The following is an 18,702-nucleotide window of genomic DNA, read 5'->3' on the forward strand; positions in this document are numbered from 1 at the left end:
ACCTACGCTGTAACATGAATACAAAAGATGGGTGACAGATACATCTCGGCACCTAGCGATTCGGTAGTTTGGACCCATGCAATGAGTGCACAAGATAACATACCCAAGCAGTGTCTTAACTTTATACATTAATAACAAAGAAGATACATAAAGGAAACAGCAAAGAATTAAATCACCACCTCTTGATATGCGAAAAAAAATTGAAAACCAAAAGCAGACGTTCTATACAAACATTCAAATAACGCATTAAATACAGTGACAAGAATAATGAAATTTATTGCAACATTCAAGCATGGACATCCATACAACATTACTTTTAGGATAAATTAATACTTCAAAGGAAATTACATTGCTTTATTAATGAAATCCTTTAGAGCGCGAGAACAATTGCGGCTTTCCTTGGACACCACACGGAGTCTGTTCCATATTTTATTTCTGCAAGAATATAAGCTAGCAATCACCAGCTGTATAGTCTATGAAAGGTCGGCATGTTAAAATTACAATTGTCTTCAGTTTGTGCGTGCGTTTTAGGGACGAGAAATTTTCTGCTACGACATTCGACGGCGTAACTAATGCCACCTACCCAGAGAGAAAGGCCCGTACACAGTCGTCGTGTAGATTAAAATAGTGGCGCTTTTCCCTGGCATGAAAGGCTAGTAGTCGCCCTCTCCGTCGGGGCAGAGATCCCTGCTGTGTGGAGGGGGCACGACACCGCAAGTGTCCACGAAATGCTCGATGCAATCCTGAGGAACCGAGTCCTTGTATTTGGGCCGCGTCCACAGAAGGCACTCTGCAAGTTTGAGAGAAATATCATGCAGTGAAAGAGGTAATGAAGCCATAGAATTATTCGAGCAACAAGCGTCGTTAAAGTGTGAGACACGGCGACACCATCGCCAATAAGTTAGCCTAAATGAATTCCCTTTTTCACGTGCGAGCATTGGGACACCACTGAAACAACCAACTCTCTTTGTGCAAGTGTTCGTTTCTCGCTGCTGTTTTTCATTGTGATTGTGCCGTGAGTCTTCAGTGGGTCCAATGGGACAACGGTTTCTCAGTAACAGACAGGAAAGGCGGGGAAAATATTTACATCTTTGGCTCGCGGAGGAAAAGGAATATTCGCGTTGAAGAGACGCAATGAAAATGCATACCAGTTTGAATGAGCATAACCTGAAACAAGTAGTGTTGCCGATAAGGAACCGCCCTCTGAGGCTTCAACTTGAAGAAAATCCGTCGCCTGAAACTGCGTACCTGCAGCGTACGACCACCTGTTCTTTTCTTTTGTCGCCCAACTTGCTCTTTACATACGTTTGCTTTTGTGTGTGCATATCTGGTTTTGTAGCCCTTAGAATTCTTGTTTAAGGTACATCAACTTTCAGCTTGTATTCTGTTTTTCTTGCTTCATTTTGCTGGTTTCTCAGAGCTAGAGAAAATATTGGCCATCATTACATGCGTGATGCCGTATTGCTGCGTACTATCGGGGACAAAAGTGTTATACTCCACGTGGCGGGAGCCGGAGCAACGGAAAACTGCATTGCGACGCCATCTACAGGCGCCATCTGGGATCGAGACAGCCAAATGCGTGACCTTTATTATCAGCAGGCATGTCCCTTGGCTCGTTTCAATGTTTCGTGCTTTAGCTCGCAAAAATGCCGCAGTTTTCCTTTGCTCCGGCTCCCGCCGCGTGGAATATACCACTTTTGTCCCCGATAGTACATTATGTATTAAATGGTGCATACGTTGCTAACACGTTAAAGGGTAACGGAGTGGATTCCAAGAGAAGGCAAGCGTAGAGGGGGCGGCTGAAAGTTAGGCGAGCGGATGAGATTAAGAATTTTGCGGGGATACGGTGGCCGCAGCTGACAAAGAACGGGGTTAATGGGAGACACGAGAGAGGCCTTTGCCCTGCAGTGGGCATAGTCAGGCTGACGATGATGACGTTTTCGTCTGCTCTTTGTATTCATTCAGATTTGCGCCGTTTAAGGTAAATTTTGTCAGGCACGGACTTCCACTTCGGTCTGTATTGCTTTTCTTTGACTGAAACATAACTGCATTTTGATTGTGGTGGTGTATGGTGCTTTCGCCGGTATGGGCGACTGGCTACAAGTCGAGCACAGAGCACAGCTAGTAAACAGAAATGACTTCTGGATGGCGCTGCTATTTGTTCCTGTATGGGCAGGATCGGGTGGCGTTTTGAATTCATATTTCGTTTTTGTGTAAAATACTAGGTCATTTCACATAAACGGATAAGTGCAGAACGGCCGAGCCTACACACAATCACACGAGTACGTGGACAGCTGTATTACACCACCTGTAACGTAAGTATGTGCCTGAAATTTGGCGTAAATGTGCGCTTGGATGCCAGCTGGCTACATGAAAAAGGAAGAATAATTTTATTGAACCAGAGCGGAGAAATCGAGCATTAACCTTTTGAGGATTAACCTTTTGTTGGGCATACAGAGCTGTGAATCAGGTAAGAAAATTTGTTGAAAGCATAGCCTGAGTTCTTATTCCGATGTATGAGTAATGAGGGCACGAATTCTCTCCTAAGAGCACAAAGAAATCAAATACGCACAGCTCAGGCGCGACTTGTGGTATTCTATGGTGAAATGAGAGGCACACATACAAGGAAGAGATAAACTTGCCACCAGCTATCAGCTGCACTGCTGATCTGAAAATTAATGCAAAAGAGCTCAATAGCTGTAGGTTTTTGCGAACAAGCCGTCATTTGATATCTTTCCTGGTGTCTTTTTCTCCTCACATGCATTAACGCGACAGGGTTTAGTGTCCTCTTCAGCATAAAGCAGGCATTGGCGTGTCGAGAAAATCCGGATTGGTCGGGAGGGTCGTGGCAACACAAACACATGGCCTCACGCGGGTAACTGAAATTCCCCAATACGATGTCACAATACAATAGTGATGACGTCAGTAGACAATCCCTCATTGGTTTTCAGGGTTGCGACGTCATTCCACTGTGATTACACATGTCTCTTGAGAAAGAGCAGTGATTGAACTGAACAGAAAAATGCTCGAGCCGGGACCATAGAAACGCTGCCCCTGGGGTCGTTACCTGGCCTCCGCTAGCCCTTGACCAATGAGGCGCATTCGTCCCACTTGGTTAAAAGAAGGACTTCTGTGCCTTTTGGTAAACAAAAAGTAATCAATGATAAAAATAACGCAATCAACAAAAAGAACACCGTCCGTGTCTGTGAAAACAGGACCTCAGGCCGCTGAAAAGGCCTATGAAATCTATCGCGTCACAAACTTCAGAGCTTAACCTGAGAGCATCAGGGGTCCTGTGTCCCAAAAAACCCAGCTTCATCGTTTTTCGGGAGCGAAAAGTCCTCGAACGGTCCCCGAAGAAACAATCTAGGTGCAGGTGGACAACCCAGGTCATGTGACCTTGTGACATCATCGCAAACTGCCCTCCGTCGCAGATGACAGGTAAATTAATGATTGTCCTCAAAAGATTGCTCAGGAAGGGCAACCTGGGTCTCACAAGCCCTCCTGATGGCAGCACCTGCCATCGCAGGTTAGTGGCCCATCGCTTAACTGCTGCACCTCAGCGCCATGAGTGGTATGAGGACTCTCACGGATCTACGAATGTAGATAATGACGAATGCCTTTTAAGTGGGCATTACCGAATGATAGTTTGCGTGTGACGAGCCTGGCTCGTCCAAGATCATTAGGGGGTTGACCAGAGATCCATGAATCATTTAATTAATTTTGCACTCTTTCTCCTGTTTGCGAGGCTCTCACTAAATGAGGCTTTCACCATCTGCTAATGCTCAATGACTAATTTATTGCTTTTCGAGCGCTATAGCAACGCTCCGAGCTGTGAGAGACCTTTGTTTAGGACTCGGGACTAACAAAGAACACCTCAGATTTCTCAGCCTACGCCAAAATCTCGGGGCTGTTGGTAAAATTGGTAAATTGGTTTTTGAGGAAAGGAAATGGCGCACTATCTGCCCCCTTATCTCGGTGAAACCTGAACCGCGCCATAAGGGAACGGAGGAAGGTGGGAGTAAAAGAAGAAAGAAAGAGGTGCTGTAGTGGATATCTCCGCAATAATTTCGACCACCAGGGGACCCTTAACCTGTACTAGCCGCCGTGGGGGCTCAGTGGTTGTGGAGCTCGGCTGCTTGCACAAAAAAAGACGCGGGTTCGATTCCGGCCGCGGCGGTCGAACTTCGATGAAGGCGAAATTCTAGAGGTCCATGTACTGTGCGATGTCAGTGCACGTTAAAGAACCGGAGCCCTTCACTACAGCGTCCCTCATAGCCTGAATTGTTTTGGGAATTTAAACCCCCATAAACCAAACCTATAACGTGCACCGACATCGCACAGCCCACGAGCGCCTTTTGCGTTCCGCCTCCACTTGTCCTTCGGGCCGCCGCGGTGGCTCAGTGGTTATGGCGCCCGGCTGCTGACTCGAAAGACGCGGGTTCGATCCCGGCCGCGGCAGTTGAATTTCTTTCGAGGAGAAATTCTAGAGGCCCGTGTACTGTGCGATGTCAGTGCACGTTAAAGAACTCCAGGTGGTCGAATTTTCCGGAGCCCTCCACTACGGCGTCTCTCATAGCCTTAGTCGCTTTGGGACGTTAAACCCCATAAACGAAACCAAACCGAAACGCGGCCGCCGCGGCCGATGGCGGCGGAACGAAAAAGGCGCCCGTGTGCTGTGCGATGTAAGTGCAAGTTAATGATCACCAGGCGGTCAAAATTAATTCCAAAACCTCTACTACGGCTTTCTCTCTTTTTTCTTGCCATTATTGCAGTTCGCGGAGCGATGACTTACGATGTCCGTGGTATTCTAGATCCATTACGATGCACTCGTCGACCACGTAGTAGTATATTCCTTCCATGAGCGACGGGTCTGCGGACGAATGAAAGAAACTCAGAGCCATAACATGCTCGTTTGCCCGCTGAAGTACAGGCGACTTTCACAGGCATAGTTATACATCAGATTTTTTCTTTAGAAAATCCTATGCACTATTCGGAACAAAAATATCCAGTACGCGATTTGAGCGATCTGCCAACTATGACCTGAATTCACTACCCTTATTAATGCGACAGCACTATATGGCTCTGTCGCGTCAGCAAAAAAGTGTCCGCAATTTTGTCCGCACGGTTACGTCGCCCTCTCAAGATAAATGTGTGAAAGTGTGATTGTGGCGGGTAATGTGCGATGAAAAGTCGCCGAGGGAAATATTTGTTTGGTAGATTGTAATTTGTTAATTAAACGCGAAAAAAAACTACAGTTTGACGTCGAAATAGCCGTGGACGTTGATATAGTACATGGACGTCAGAACAGCCACGGACGTCGATATAGTATCTGGACGTTTTGCTTTCGCATCACTCCAGTGCGGATCGCCACAGTGATGTCAAAGTTTTTATAATGCCCAAGTTCTACCTTCACCGGAACAGTAGCGGCCTCGAACCGCCGGCTGATAACGCAGCCATCGGCTTCAGCTGCCACTTAATGGCGGCTTCCAATCCCGCAGTTGGAGCACTTGCGGATAAACATTTTCAGCGCTTTTGGGCACAGCTCTATTCCAGTCACAGACATAGACCGCGGATCGCCTCATCCGATCGTAGTTATGGAGCAGCCGCTAAACGAAGGCTGCTCCATGGAGCAGTTCCCTACAGTCCTGCCGGAATCCGCGGATTCGACCGGAGGTCTTCATGACGTAGGCGCGCTTCCTCCCGCTCGGTAGCAAACGTGTGGATGGATGAAAGAGCGTGCCCTTTGAAACGGGACTGTGGCACCTGCCACCATGCTCGGTTTTTTTTATCTTTCATTTTTCTTTATATTTTTCTAGCACTGTTTTAAATTAGTCTATATATTCATCATTTTCTTTAAATACATTTTTAATCCTACACTTCTAACATTATGTAACTTCTCTGCTTTCGAGCCACCAATCTTCCAACCGCTTTTTAATAACTTCCACCGCAGATTAATTCACACGACCATCGTTATCTCTCAAAGCTAGGTCCTCAGGGAGAGTGAATATGCCTGCATCGACATCCGGATGGTTTCCATCACATACAGATCTACCGCACACTGCACATGTATCACCTTCTTGGTTATATTTTTTCCTGTAGCTGCGCGTTCGAAAACTCCGTGATCTAATTTCAGGGAGTAAGGAACTGCCTGTTGAGACGACAGCACTGGAGAAAGCCGGGGCATTAAGGTGGCAGGTAATTTGTTAGCAGCGCGCGAAGCGCCTCAGCTTGCTCTAGCAGGAGCATCGTTATTCTAAACACAAACTTGAGGCGAGTGCTCTCCGCCGGATGCCAGCGCGCTGTCACGAAGTGGACATACAGCTCAGGATCAGCGATTGGAATTCACCACTAGTGCACCACTACGGACTTTTGTTCCAGACAGTACTTCTCTGATCGAGCCTTTCTGAAGCATTCATGCAGCCTGCGTGCGACGTGTGTGCGTATGTATGTAGTTAGCCTCATGCATCGCGTGTGCAGCTCGTTCTGTTAAGCCGTCATCACCTGCCATCTTTACTCTGCCTTTAACCACTTATTTCCACGTTCTCTCTACCAAAGTGTTAAGCAGCTGGCCATAGACCCGTTGCTTGTGTCGAGAGATCCATCATTCTTCACATTACAGACGTCTCTCTTTCTACTCAGATTTCTAAAATCAGCATAACCATCATGCTATTAAACGAACATTCAGCCACATTAACCACTGCCTGTTCCTGACCAAAAAAGCGGGTGGATAAGATCCCGTCTTAAAGCCCCCCCCCCCCCCCCCCCCCCGAGTTTTTTTTTAACCAATGTTTTAAATCGTTGACTCCACCATATAGCTTATAGTCCTCTCTCCACGCCATACCAAACCGTCTACCAAAATACCGTGTGTAACCGTTTTAAAACATAAAATGAGCAAACTAAAACGAAAAATATTCATTCCCATGGACGATGCTCTGCTTGGCGCAGCCACGACGTCACGAACAAAATAAAAAGAACAGTCATGCGCACATTGAATCGATGAAATAGCGGCTGGAAACGATAACATCGTTTTCGAAATGTCCAAGGCGACCTAATGCAAGCCTCAAAAGTTTGTTCAGCAAGCGGGGAACAGGAATCAACCACAGGGTAATGTTCGCGACGTGTCCACAATATCGTAACCTGTAGAGATCACCTAAAAAAAGTGCAGAAAATGCCTAACTGCAAAATATACCTTCTCAGGAACAAAAAACATGGACTCTTCTCATCTCAGTCAAAAATCTACTCTTTACAGTACAATGCAATAGCGTTATAGAGCTCCCTCCCGCGCAGGTTCTCCCCAATGGGCACTGAAACGCCAGTGGATGTCCGCAGGATCTCCCAAACGTCGCTCTAACGTTCAAGGGAGGTTTAGTGCCCATTGGGTTCTTCCTCATATCCCTAGCGGCACAATGGTGAAGCAATGCGCCACTGTCGCAGCAGCCCAAGCAGCGCAGGCAATCGGCCCAATGCTGGAAACATATTGGTAAATGTCGTTCCTACAGAGGACCAGAGTGAAACCATTCATTTCCAATATTGGGCTGATATTACTTGAGCTGCTTGGGAGGTGGCTATTTAGAACACAGCCCCACTGGTGGGTAGGATTTGTTAGATCCAATCTGCTCTTCCCGACCTCACGTGAGGCTTATTTTTGCACAAACAGTTCATCGCGAGACTGTCTTACCACCCTAACAATAGGCTGATGCGGAGTGCCACGGTGGGCAGGTGGCAAATGCACTAAATTTATTTTAATTTATATCACTGCCACCTGAAAAGATAGGCACGCTGCCCCTAGTACGGTGGGAAGGCGTCCGCTGCAAGGGAGCCGCCTGCTTTTTCGTGACACGTATTGACGGACGCCGGCCCTTGTCGTGAACAGTGACTCTGATGCTTTCGCATTAAGAATGATACACGACTGCGAAACTTCGTAGCAAATGACCAGGACGAAGAAAACCTACAATGATACTTTTATTAGAATACGTGCAGCTCAAGAAATCTCCGGATTTGCACCCTAAGGTATAGTTTTCCGAATGAAAATACCCACAGGACGGTTTACATCTTTGCAACGCGAGATTCAGGAACAGCCGTTTTTACGCGTTATACTAAGGTAAAGAACATGAGAGGGACATGCATACACCGTGCCTTGAAAACCTTTGAAGTAACTAAACGTTCGAAATAGTAACTTCTGGAAATTTAAAACTGCCATGCGCCAAAAACTAAAGTGCACCTTTACTAATGTAACTGCGTTAACTCATTTTCCCCCTTTTAACGCGACAGCGTTAAAGGCCTTCTCCAGAAAAACGGGTGTCAGCGTTGTCGGCGTCGACGTTGTGAGCGAAAATTCACGAGCATGGCTCCGGCAGGTGGTCCCCAGAGAGAAACCTAGGAGGCAGGTGGGGGCCACCTAGGTCGCGTGACCTTGCGTTGTCATCACAACCTGCCCACCATGGCAGGTGGCGGCTAAATTAATGATGGGTCGCTCGGGAAGAGCAACCTGGGTCGCACAAGGCCCACCTGCCATCGCACCTGCCATCGCACCTGCCATCGCAGGGCAGTGCCGCATCGCTTAACCGCTGCACAACTGCGCCAAGAGGGGTATGAGGACACCCAGGGGTCTAGTAGGTGAAGTAGAGGATGACGTTCTATATTGCCACGTATCATTGTAGTGTCCGTTCGTTCGCGCAAGGCCGCAGGAAATGGGTGTTATCATTTTTGTTCGTGACCCGAGAAGCGACCGCACTAATCCCGATTGATCACATCCATGAATAGCTGCATCTACGTGTTTCCAGATTACTGTAGAACATCTTCACCTGTTATCTCGAAGTTTCCTTGCCGGCTTTAAATTGAACGATGCCGCGAACAGCGGGCATTCGTAGTTCGACGACTGACGAGCACGGTTGTTGCTTACGCCGCCGCCGAGTGATTAAGTTCTTTTGCGGGCGCAAGTCAGCCCAAATAAAGAGCTTCGTTTCCAAGACTGGTTGGTGTCTTCCTGACCGCTGGATTGCCGTCTCTACAACGTGACAATATACAGGGTGTTTCGCCTAGGACACAATTTTTAAACATCGGCTTTTTGCGTTAGACGAGCGCTAACGTAAACTGATATTGCTAATAACTGATATTACATAGTTAAATTTTTAGCTCTTACTCTTAGGATGCATAATTAATGACAAGCGCGTAGCCTAGCGTAGGTAACGCTCATATCAGTTTATAGAATTTTGAAACTGCGGTTGCGCTAGGCTCTGTGGCCCTGCAAATTTGGGTTATCTCGATGAGTTACGTCTACTGGAGAGGTTGCTTTGCCTGCAAGCTTCTCGAAAGGGCATGTATTTTGGCGCGATGTATGCCCGAAATCTGTTGGGCTTAAGCGCCGAGCGAAAAGGCGTTTTCGAAGTTCTAAAAACTGAAACGAATATTAATTACGGTGGGCTACTTGTCTGTCAATAATTCGGACGAAAGCCAGGCACTAGCAGATTTTGTAGCCAGAAAGGAACGAAAGCTGCACGATAAACAACAGCGTAAACAAATTAGAGATAAATTTCCGCCAGATACGAATACATCTGGACAGTTTAACAACCGCCCGCCAATTTCGATACAGACAAAAGATACGCCTTTTCCGCCGCAGGACACTGACAGCACCATTGTCGATATTTCCAAATCCTTAAGTGATAGCGACAAACGGATTCTGAAGCATGGCCTTACATTTTGTCCAACTAACAATAATTTTAACGAGTATGAACTTCACAGAGATATCACAGAATTTGCGCGAAGATTGCGAATTAAGGAATTCTTTGCCGAAAAAACGAACACCCCGATTACTAACCTAGCTCTTTCCTGTAACACGTGGTCAACACGTACTCACCCTACTGAAGTAACCAGCCTTAATCCCATCCCTCTTAAAGCCGAAAGCACATGGACGCCGGAAGCGCAGCAGAGTCCCGAATTAGACTTGTACATTAAATCTGTCTCGAAAGAAATTATAGACCAAACAAAGCAAGCTCGAAAACGCAGAAACGTCACCCCAACATAACAGGCTACTCTGAACCACTTAGCTTCTAGAACCGATATAGTCATTAAGCCTGCAGACAAAGGAGGTAGCATAGTTATTCTGCCGGCCGAAAAATACAAAAAAGAAGCTTTTAGGCAACTCAACAACCCTTGTCATTATAGGAAATTAGATTCAGATCCCACTTCAGAGTTCTGCAAATTGATTCTGAACAAACCGGCAAACTTATTATCACGGAAACTAATCACGCAGTCCGACTACCACTTCTTAAATCCGCTAAACAAACAGGCAGGACGCTTTTACCTACTTCCCAAAATCCATAAGGTTTCCTCAGAAGACTTGTTTATCGCAGATATCTCCGGCAGACCTATCGTTTCAAACAATAACACGCCCACAGAGAACTTATCAATTTTCCTGAACAACTATCTTGCAGATATTCCTACCCACCTCCCTTCCTTTGTCGAGGATACACCGCACTTTCTCCGCATAATAGAGTCTCTGAATGACGCTTCCATTATCCCAGCAGATACCATACTTGTCACACTTGACGTCGCCGCTTTGTACACAAACATTCCCATAAATGAAGGTATCGACGCACTCTCCAAAATTCTAACTCAAAGTCCTCACCCGCACGAAACTGAAGTGTACCTCACGCTACTTGAATTGGTACTAACACTCAACTACTTTGAATTCGATTCTTCTTACTACCTTCAAGTATTTGGAACAAGCATGGGCACTCCCTTCGCACCAACTTACGCGAACATTTTTATGGGGCTACTAGAATCTCAACTTCTAAATTCATTTCTAAAAAAACCACTTATATACCTGCTTTACATAGACGACATTTTCATGATATGGGAGCATGGGGCTGAGACCCTAAAGACACTCGTCACACATTTCAATTCATGCCACTCTAGCATTAAATTCACCTTCAACTCCTCGAAAACGCAAGTCAATTTCCTTGACATCACTGTCCGTTTAGAAAATAGCAAGCTCAAAACCACACTTTACAGGAAGCCCACTGACCGACAACAATACTTAGATTTCACTAGCCATCATCCAAGACACTGCAAACAAGGTATATTCGTAGACAGGCAACGAGACTAAGAAGAATATGTAGCGACGACGACGACTACCTTAAACACCTACACTCGCTAAAAAACACACTAATCACCAGAAACCATCCACAGACAACCCTCAATAATGCGTTCCAACGAGCAACCACTTTGAAACGAGATGTAGTTCTTAAAAAACGAACAAAAGCTAACAGTCAACGACCTCCTGCACTTATAACGAAAAACTCAAACGCGCTTCCAAACATAAACAATATCCTGCGGAAATACCACCCCATTTTAACTGGTAACGACCGTCTCAAGAAAATATTTCCCGACGCACCAAGGGTAACATACAGACGCAACACAAACCTGAAGGACATCCTGGTGCATGCTAGGCTCGGTAAGAAACCACCACCGACAGTAACTTCATGCTCTCGACCTAGATGCAAGACATGCAAACATTTACAAAGGGACACTACGGTTAAAAGTACGGCAAACGATTTCAGTTTCGATATAAAGACTAGTTTTGACTGCACATCGTCCAATATTATCTACATGCTCCAGTGCTCCTTCTGCCAGAAACAATATATCGGGGAAACCGGGCAAACAATGAGTGCCAGATTAAACGGGCACCGGGCTGACACAACACGGAATGAACAGAAGGCAGTGTCGACCCATTTTAATCAACGCCATCACAAATTCGACGAACTCAAATTGTTCATTCTTCAGTCGGGCTTCAAATCGATTAGGGACAGAAAATACAGAGAAGCATCCCTAATCCACAAATTTAAAACACTGCAACCAACAGGGATTAACATGTCTAGAGGAAACCTGGAATCTCTCAGGTACATTTGAGGGTTAGCATAATTTTCAATTAACAAATGTCTTACACGTGCCCAGACCATTTCCTAGAACCTCGCATAAGTATATTATCTTTTCAGGAGGACACAGGGGCGGGATGGGGGGCACGGGCGTGGAAGTAGACAGGGACAAGGGCTTGTCCCTGTCTGCTTCTATGTCCGGGTCTTTTGTTGCGCCGCTGTGTCCTCCTGAAAAGTTATGAACCAACACGGCCAAATACAAGTACTTCTGAGTATACTATCGCTCTTTGCACCCTTCCCACGTCATACCTTCCACCACATTTCCGGCCTTCTCACCCTCTCCCTTTGTTCACTTTTTTTTCTTTCTCCTAATCCCCTACTACCAGTTCTCGGAAACCATGACATTCCTGTTACCCCCTCCGCCCCCACCTTTTGGCTTTCTCTGAACTCGGGCCATTCCCCCCCCCCCCCCCTGCCTTTTCCTTCCTTGGAAATGCCCCCCCCCCCCCCCGTTTTCTTTCTCCTTCCAGGGTCAGCCTATTTTGTTTGCCTTGTTCTCATTTCCCTGTACCACGCTGACTAATCCTCTTATCTGAGTTTTTCAGGTCCATCCAGCGCCAACCCCCCGTCGCAGCCCCTTAAAAGCCTTTGTTCATTACACACCCCCTGGATATAAGTTTTTCCACTATTGCAGCTTAAAGAATCAAGATTCACCTCCCTCCCCTTCCTGACACATATCCCCTCTCACACCACTTTCCTTCCCACCCCCGGGGCCTTCCTCCTCGGAGTGAAGGCCCTATTTAATCCCTGCCAATGATGAACGCTTTGCCCAGACGAAGACAAGTCCCCTTGTCGAAACGTTGGCTCAAGCAACCTGAGGTTTTCCCCTCCCTTGTTCATTTTTGGGATGTAAATAATTAGGTAGCCTAACAGTAGTAGTTAAAAGTTAACTACTCAATATTAGTTAACTAGCCTGCAAGTTAGCGCGTCTTAGCGGCAGTCTGATGTACTACAGCGCTGAAAATGCTATGCCGAAAAAAAAACACTCTTCTAACTCCAAAATCCTGTTTTTGACAATTGCCTAAACTCTTAGGTGAAACACCCTGTATATGAGAAATTTACGCATCACATGATACCCTTAAAGCGGAGCTGAAGTGTCCCCTCCAATTTTCTCTGTCCACAATTGTTAGCTGATTTGTACATCTTCCACAACTATCCACTTCGATTTGCGATGGCGGTGTTACTATATTAATTTGATTTTTACATCCATACAAATACGATGCTCTTCTGATTTACTACGCTTTTTCTAAGAATGAGCGTTGCTGCAAACGAATGACTCACCATCATTGACCGTGATGACCAGCGTACCAAGAATTTCTCCAGGTCTTGCGTGGAATGGGACTTCTTGACTGCACAGTTGCGAAAGGATTACAACCATGTTAAGAAGACGCAAGCTCTAATGAAACAAAACTATGGGGGCACTAAAATCATCTCGAGAGAGTAATATGACAGCTTTAGATTCCACATTTGTAGCAGCTTCTGTTTCGACTTTTGTGCGTGTTGGCGTCAGTTCCTTTGCGATTTTTGGTACATCATCGGCGATATTCGGACTGCTAGCTGCAGTACCAGAAATGTCATATGTGGTAACGGTGCCGACATTTCCATATATCGCTTTTTTTTTCTGAGTTTTCATTTCGATCACTCTATCTAGGTTGCTCAGAAGAAGCAAGGTTGCTCTCAATCCAGTTGGCAGGTTGTGATACCGTCACAAGGTCACGTGACTTGTCTCAATCAGTCGGCGAAGATCGTGACACCAGAAATCGGTGCGTTTTGGTGTGACGACAATTGTCACTATATCGCGCTAAAAAGTTTTCGAAAAATTCTTCTGTCCAACTAATTTCGCTGGAACTGAATGGCGCAGAGGCCGTTGTCTATGGAATTTGGGCGCTGAAAACGGCAGTTGTAGGTTAGTCTCTCTTCACGTACGTACGAGCCGGATTGATCATGTCACAACTGTGTTGTTTGCGCCGTCTTTTTGTCGTGTTTTCTACTTTTTATTGTTTTTCGCCCTCGTTCTCTTTGCTGTCAGCCTTCGATATTTAGAGCGATATCTCATCTAATAAACTTGAACAACCAGTTGAAATTTCAGCGTTGTTCGTTGTTGCTATGTTGTCCCCTCTTTGGTACAGTTTTCTTTGCGTTTGTTATGCACGACCTGGCCCTTAATTGCTCCTCATACTCGTCACGAGAGCTCCCATCTCTTCGCCTGCTTGGCGAGAGATATCTAATGATGGCATGACCGATGTAGGCATGACCACAGATGGCATGGCCAGAGATGACCTGCCCTGTGTTCCCTGTGTCCCGTACACCTTAGGCCTCTCTCCACAATGTTTTTGGCCGAAGGGGGCGAGTTCTCAATTACACTTTGTACTGTCAAAAGCCCTTCATACAAGTACCGCTCTAAAAGCCCAAATAACAACAAAAATAATTCCGACGAATGGAATTTGCAGTGACAGCTGGGTGGCATGAAATGAGGTTATAAATGGCAACAGTGTACCGAATAATCTGCGCGGCGCATTGCGCCTGTTCCCTTTCTCTCTCTCTATGGCGTCACTACCGACGAGAGCGCTCCGACCAATCAACGTGGTGCGTTGCACCTGCTGTCTCTCTCTCTTGAGCCCATTGTCCGAAACGGCGGTGCGGGCAGGACAATTTTCTTCTTCTTTCTTTTTCCGGCCCTTTATAATTTATGTATTAAGCCTTTAATGCCCCATCGTTGTAAGCAGCAGTTGTCGACAGAAATATCACGCTTTTCGATTGGTCGAAACGGTCGTGACCTCACAGTGCGCGAATTTCAAACGGGGCCAATTGTACTTTGGCTAATAACCATGCAACCAATTAAAGGGATCGTGTAGTGATGCTCCAAGTAAGTGGGACTGAGTTTAGTTAATTGCTCAATTACCCAATTAGCCTAATTAACCCTTCTAGTCAGGCCAGATGAATAAATAAAACCGAGTAGGAAATTGGTCGAGTTCGGGAATCGATCCCCGGTCTCCGGAGTGCGAGACGAGCATGCTAACCACTCCGCCATGCCACCTCGATGATTTGGAATGAACAAAGGCCCGTCTAGTGAATGCAGTGTCTTCGTTCACTCTCACCTTCCTCCCTTCCCGTTTCGGCGAGGTTTAGGTGTCCACCAAGGTATGCGAGACAGATACATTTCTTTTCCTCAAAAGCCAATTTACCGTCGATCAAGGCGAGTCGAACGGGCGATGGCGTTCTGTGGACTCCCTGGCAGCGTTGCAAGACGCTGTCGCATTTCATTCTTAGAGATGAAGCCTAACATCTTAACAACGCATCAGTGACACAAGCAGCAACACCGCGCTTAAGGCTTTCGCCTCACCGCTCTTTAGGTCAACAAAGTGCCCCCCTGAATTTTTTTCTCTGTGGCGTCACTAGTGGCGAGAGTATACCGACCAATCAGCGTAGAACGGCACCTGCTATCTTTGTTCATCTCCCCTTTCTGTTACGACGCCGATGACGACGCCGCGTAACTAGGGAAACGTAGCCTTAACAGCTGCTGCTGTAAAATTATTACTCAACAATGATTCGTACTAGGGTGAATGGTCTGTTTCCGGAAGGACCCACAGGTACGTCGCAGTCTTGGTCACTGGATCGAGCTGCGTTCGTGTCGCCATCAGGCACTGGAACATGGTGTCATTGTTCGAGTCCGAGATGGCAATGACGATAGGCCAGCTTTGGAATACCTGCGACGCACAAGAGGAGTAGAAGTGTGTCGACAATTAAATAGGTATTTCTATGCAGTAAACGGCGCCAGTGTTGTGGTGAGCCGCAGCTTATAAGCCCCACGAAAAACTCCGAGCGAAAAGGCATCGCGTACACAAAGAGACTACAGCCAGAACAGGGCACTAACGATGCATGATCACTACGGTACAGCCGGGGCAAACACACACACACAAAAAGATGCCAGCAGTTAGTTCTGGACACTTCGGAGTGCTCTCTCCAAGTCTTCAAGCGGGTCGCATGTGCAGCGATTCGGATCTAAATATAGGTGCAGTGGTTCATTCATCTATCCAGGCGCCCGCCTTTTCAACTTCTGCATTTAACTTTTTTTTATGGGAAAAATTTTTGTCTTGTTCCTTCGCATATACTGTCTGAACCTGGCTTGGGTTGCCAACCCAAGCAGCAAACTCTCGCTGCCGTTAGTCACTCCGTTAGGGAGCGAAATCGGCAAAGGTAAAACGAGATCTTGATGTTAATATGGCTCATCTACAGTCTTTGCCAAATGTACAGAGACTAAGCGGTTTGCCCCTTTATCGTGTTGTGTGGCTCGTTATGTATCGCCGGCGTTCCAGACCTCTCGAAAGTGAGAGCGAATCTGCTCCTTACTCCTGTGGAAGTTGACTTCCAGGGATGCCGCAGAAGCCCAGCTGAATAACTAAGGAGCAAACCGCGTGAACTCTTTACTTCTGACAAAAGCAGTACGCCTTAGTAGCACTATATTATAGAGAAGTAGTGAACAAAGAACATGTGGACATAGATACACTGGCAAAGACTTCCACTCTCGGCAGGACTACGCCTGTCATCTGTGCTAGACAACAAGCTCGGCCCGGGGGCAAATTTGAATCCGCCTGGTTTGAGCTGAGCATAGATTAACCGCGACATTTCGAAGTGAACATCAAGTGTTGTGCTGATGCCTGTAGTCCTCCTCCGCAGGGAAATGCTGGCCCGTCAGAGTAGAAGGGCGCACTCTGTCCTATCGGCTTGGGAGTGGAGCGGGCTAGAGTTGAAAATTTCAAAGAGCAGCGCGATCATTTTGGGCGCATCGCTGGGCTGAGAAGCTTCAAGGCTACCGACACCTAACGTTTACAGAACAATAAGCACCACCTCCATGGTAGCCACCTAAAAACTACTGCATTGGTATTAATCGATTTGTCTCTCAGGTGTGCTCAATTGATGGCGGCGTAGTTTACAATATGTTTACATTATGTCATGCGCCAACTCTGAAAAGAAAAGGATTAGAAAAATGTTGCGACTCGTTCAAAGTTTCGCTTCTGCTTCTGTGCGGCGTCTAGCGGACTGCACGGAGGAATTCGAAGAATACTTGAACTCTGTCAATGAAATATTCCTGATACCTGTCGATTTATGCTTTAAATAGGCTGAAATAGTCATTAAAACGAACAAACATGCGCCACAAAGTTTGATGAACGTGTTGCTAGCTAGGTGGTGACAGCCGTGAAGCTTCCTTAGAGTGGCTGGAAAATTTTGCCACTGGGGAAAAAAAAATTATGACTCTAAGCTTTCTAACCCGGCTGCGCGTCCAAACGAAAAGCATTACTATAAAAACTACGTCATGCTTTCCTTGCAGTAGAGTGGAAGATACGAGCCTGGGGCGACAGCTTACAAACCATCAGGAACGACTCGTCAGCACTAGAGAGAGTACTGTGCGCCCTGAAAGGAGTTTTCTGGCATTCGTAGTTTGCATTTTACAGCTCCCAAGTTGTGAGACAGGGCACAGAGTACGGCGCGTACCTTGAAAGCGTCCTGCACGACGGACTGCAACTTCTGTGGTCCCCCCGGACGTCCGAGCTTTCCTAGGACAATTGTGGTTGAGCCCGTAGCGAGGATGAGCGTTAATGCGACCATTCTGTGCGGCATCCTGAAGTTGTATTGAGCTGTGATCTCAGCCCAGGCGTGCTAGTCTGTATTAAATGGGTCATTGAAACAGGGTGAATAGAAACAGGCGCTCTAGTCTGCAAGCACAAAAGGAACAAATAGAGAATAAAAACAAAGGGGACAGAAAGAATCGGCTGGACAGAGAGGGTGACAGGGGAAGCTTTTAAGGCATTACGACATGCATGTTGTACTGGAGTCTTTATACGCAGGTGCGTTAATTACTTCTCTTGTATTTATTTACTACACTGTAAACTGAAAGGAATAAAAAGGTAGTAAACACTCTTGTAGGGAACACTCTGTTTCATAAAAAGGGCGTGTGCTAGAGGACAACTTACCCCCTTTCAGGCGTATTGATATTTAGTGTGTATAATTTATACCAACATTTCGCACGCTTGCGGTTTGGTAGAAGCGGGTGTCGTTACCAAAGCAAAATGGAGAAGACAGCACTAATGGAAAGAGTCAAACCACAAAAGGTGCTGCTGAGAAAACCGTTTAATAGAAGCAGAAATAAATATCCCAGTTTGACACAGAAATTGCATCGCAAGCTGAAAAATAAAAAAATGAAATTCTAGCGGAAAAAAATGTATGCTTTGTGCAACGAACTCACTTATTTTCTAGGGTTTCTCCTGGACAGGTTCAGCAGCGATGAATATGCGGAGGAAAATCACACAGAACCTATACCAAAAACACGACGGAAGCTAATCGATGGCGTAAATCGCACAGCCAGCATTCGCGTCGCTGTCCTTGTCCTGTCACCTTTAAATCCGCAACACACCCGGCTGAAGAATCTGTTCGCTTGCATTTCGGATCTGTTTTGAAGCCATAGCTTCCCTAGGCCATGTAAAGCCGAGGTTAGCGTGCTTTCAGTTTTGACCTTGAGCGAGCCAGAGGTCAAACCACGAAGAGGTTATGGTGTTACCATGGTGAGCTGTCCTATGGTGCCCAAGGTCAAGGTCAAAAGAGGGTGGTCGTGTGATATGTGACGTGAATGCATGCGCGACATGACGTGATTTACGTGACTGATGACGTCATAACATGTGAATATAAGGAAGAGCGCATAGCGCCCCCAGGCCACAAGCAGCGCGATGGAAGACGATGAACGCCCGGCCGTAGCAGTTCGTAGAAC

At 46.4% G+C, this 18,702-nt stretch overlaps 2 protein-coding genes across 4 annotated transcripts in view; both read right to left on the bottom strand.

Annotated features, from left to right (window-relative positions):
* The window catches only part of LOC149347751 (uncharacterized), a 175,206-nt gene that overhangs the window by 96,540 nt on the left and 59,964 nt on the right, over nucleotides 1-18,702 (bottom strand). The gene's annotated exons all lie outside the window — the stretch shown is intronic.
* LOC149347755 (uncharacterized) lies at nucleotides 654-17,558 on the bottom strand. The gene is made up of 5 exons (XM_089586037.1): nucleotides 17,433-17,558; nucleotides 15,495-15,646; nucleotides 13,221-13,288; nucleotides 4,796-4,873; nucleotides 654-790 (listed from the first exon to the last, which is right to left on the bottom strand). The coding sequence occupies exons 1-5, from the start codon at nucleotides 17,556-17,558 to the stop codon at nucleotides 654-656; spliced, it is 561 nt and encodes a 186-aa protein (XP_089442163.1).

This window comes from Amblyomma mixtum, chromosome 4, assembly GCF_055824585.1.
Source record: "Amblyomma mixtum isolate Tamu chromosome 4, ASM5582458v1, whole genome shotgun sequence".
Classification (NCBI taxonomy): Eukaryota; Metazoa; Arthropoda; class Arachnida; order Ixodida; family Ixodidae; genus Amblyomma; species Amblyomma mixtum.

Excerpts from the sequence above, each read along its gene's own strand:
- LOC149347755 (XM_089586037.1), bottom strand. The coding sequence starts at position 17,558 with ATGCCGCACAGAATGGTCGCATTAACGCTCATCCTCGCTACGGGCTCA. Across the intron at positions 13,289-15,494 it reads GAAACAGACCATTCACCCTA|TCAAGAAGTCCCATTCCACG; the intron begins GTACGAATCATT and ends GCAACTGTGCAG. Across the intron at positions 791-4,795 it reads TCTAGAATACCACGGACATC|AGTGCCTTCTGTGGACGCGG; the intron begins GTAAGTCATCGC and ends TCAAACTTGCAG.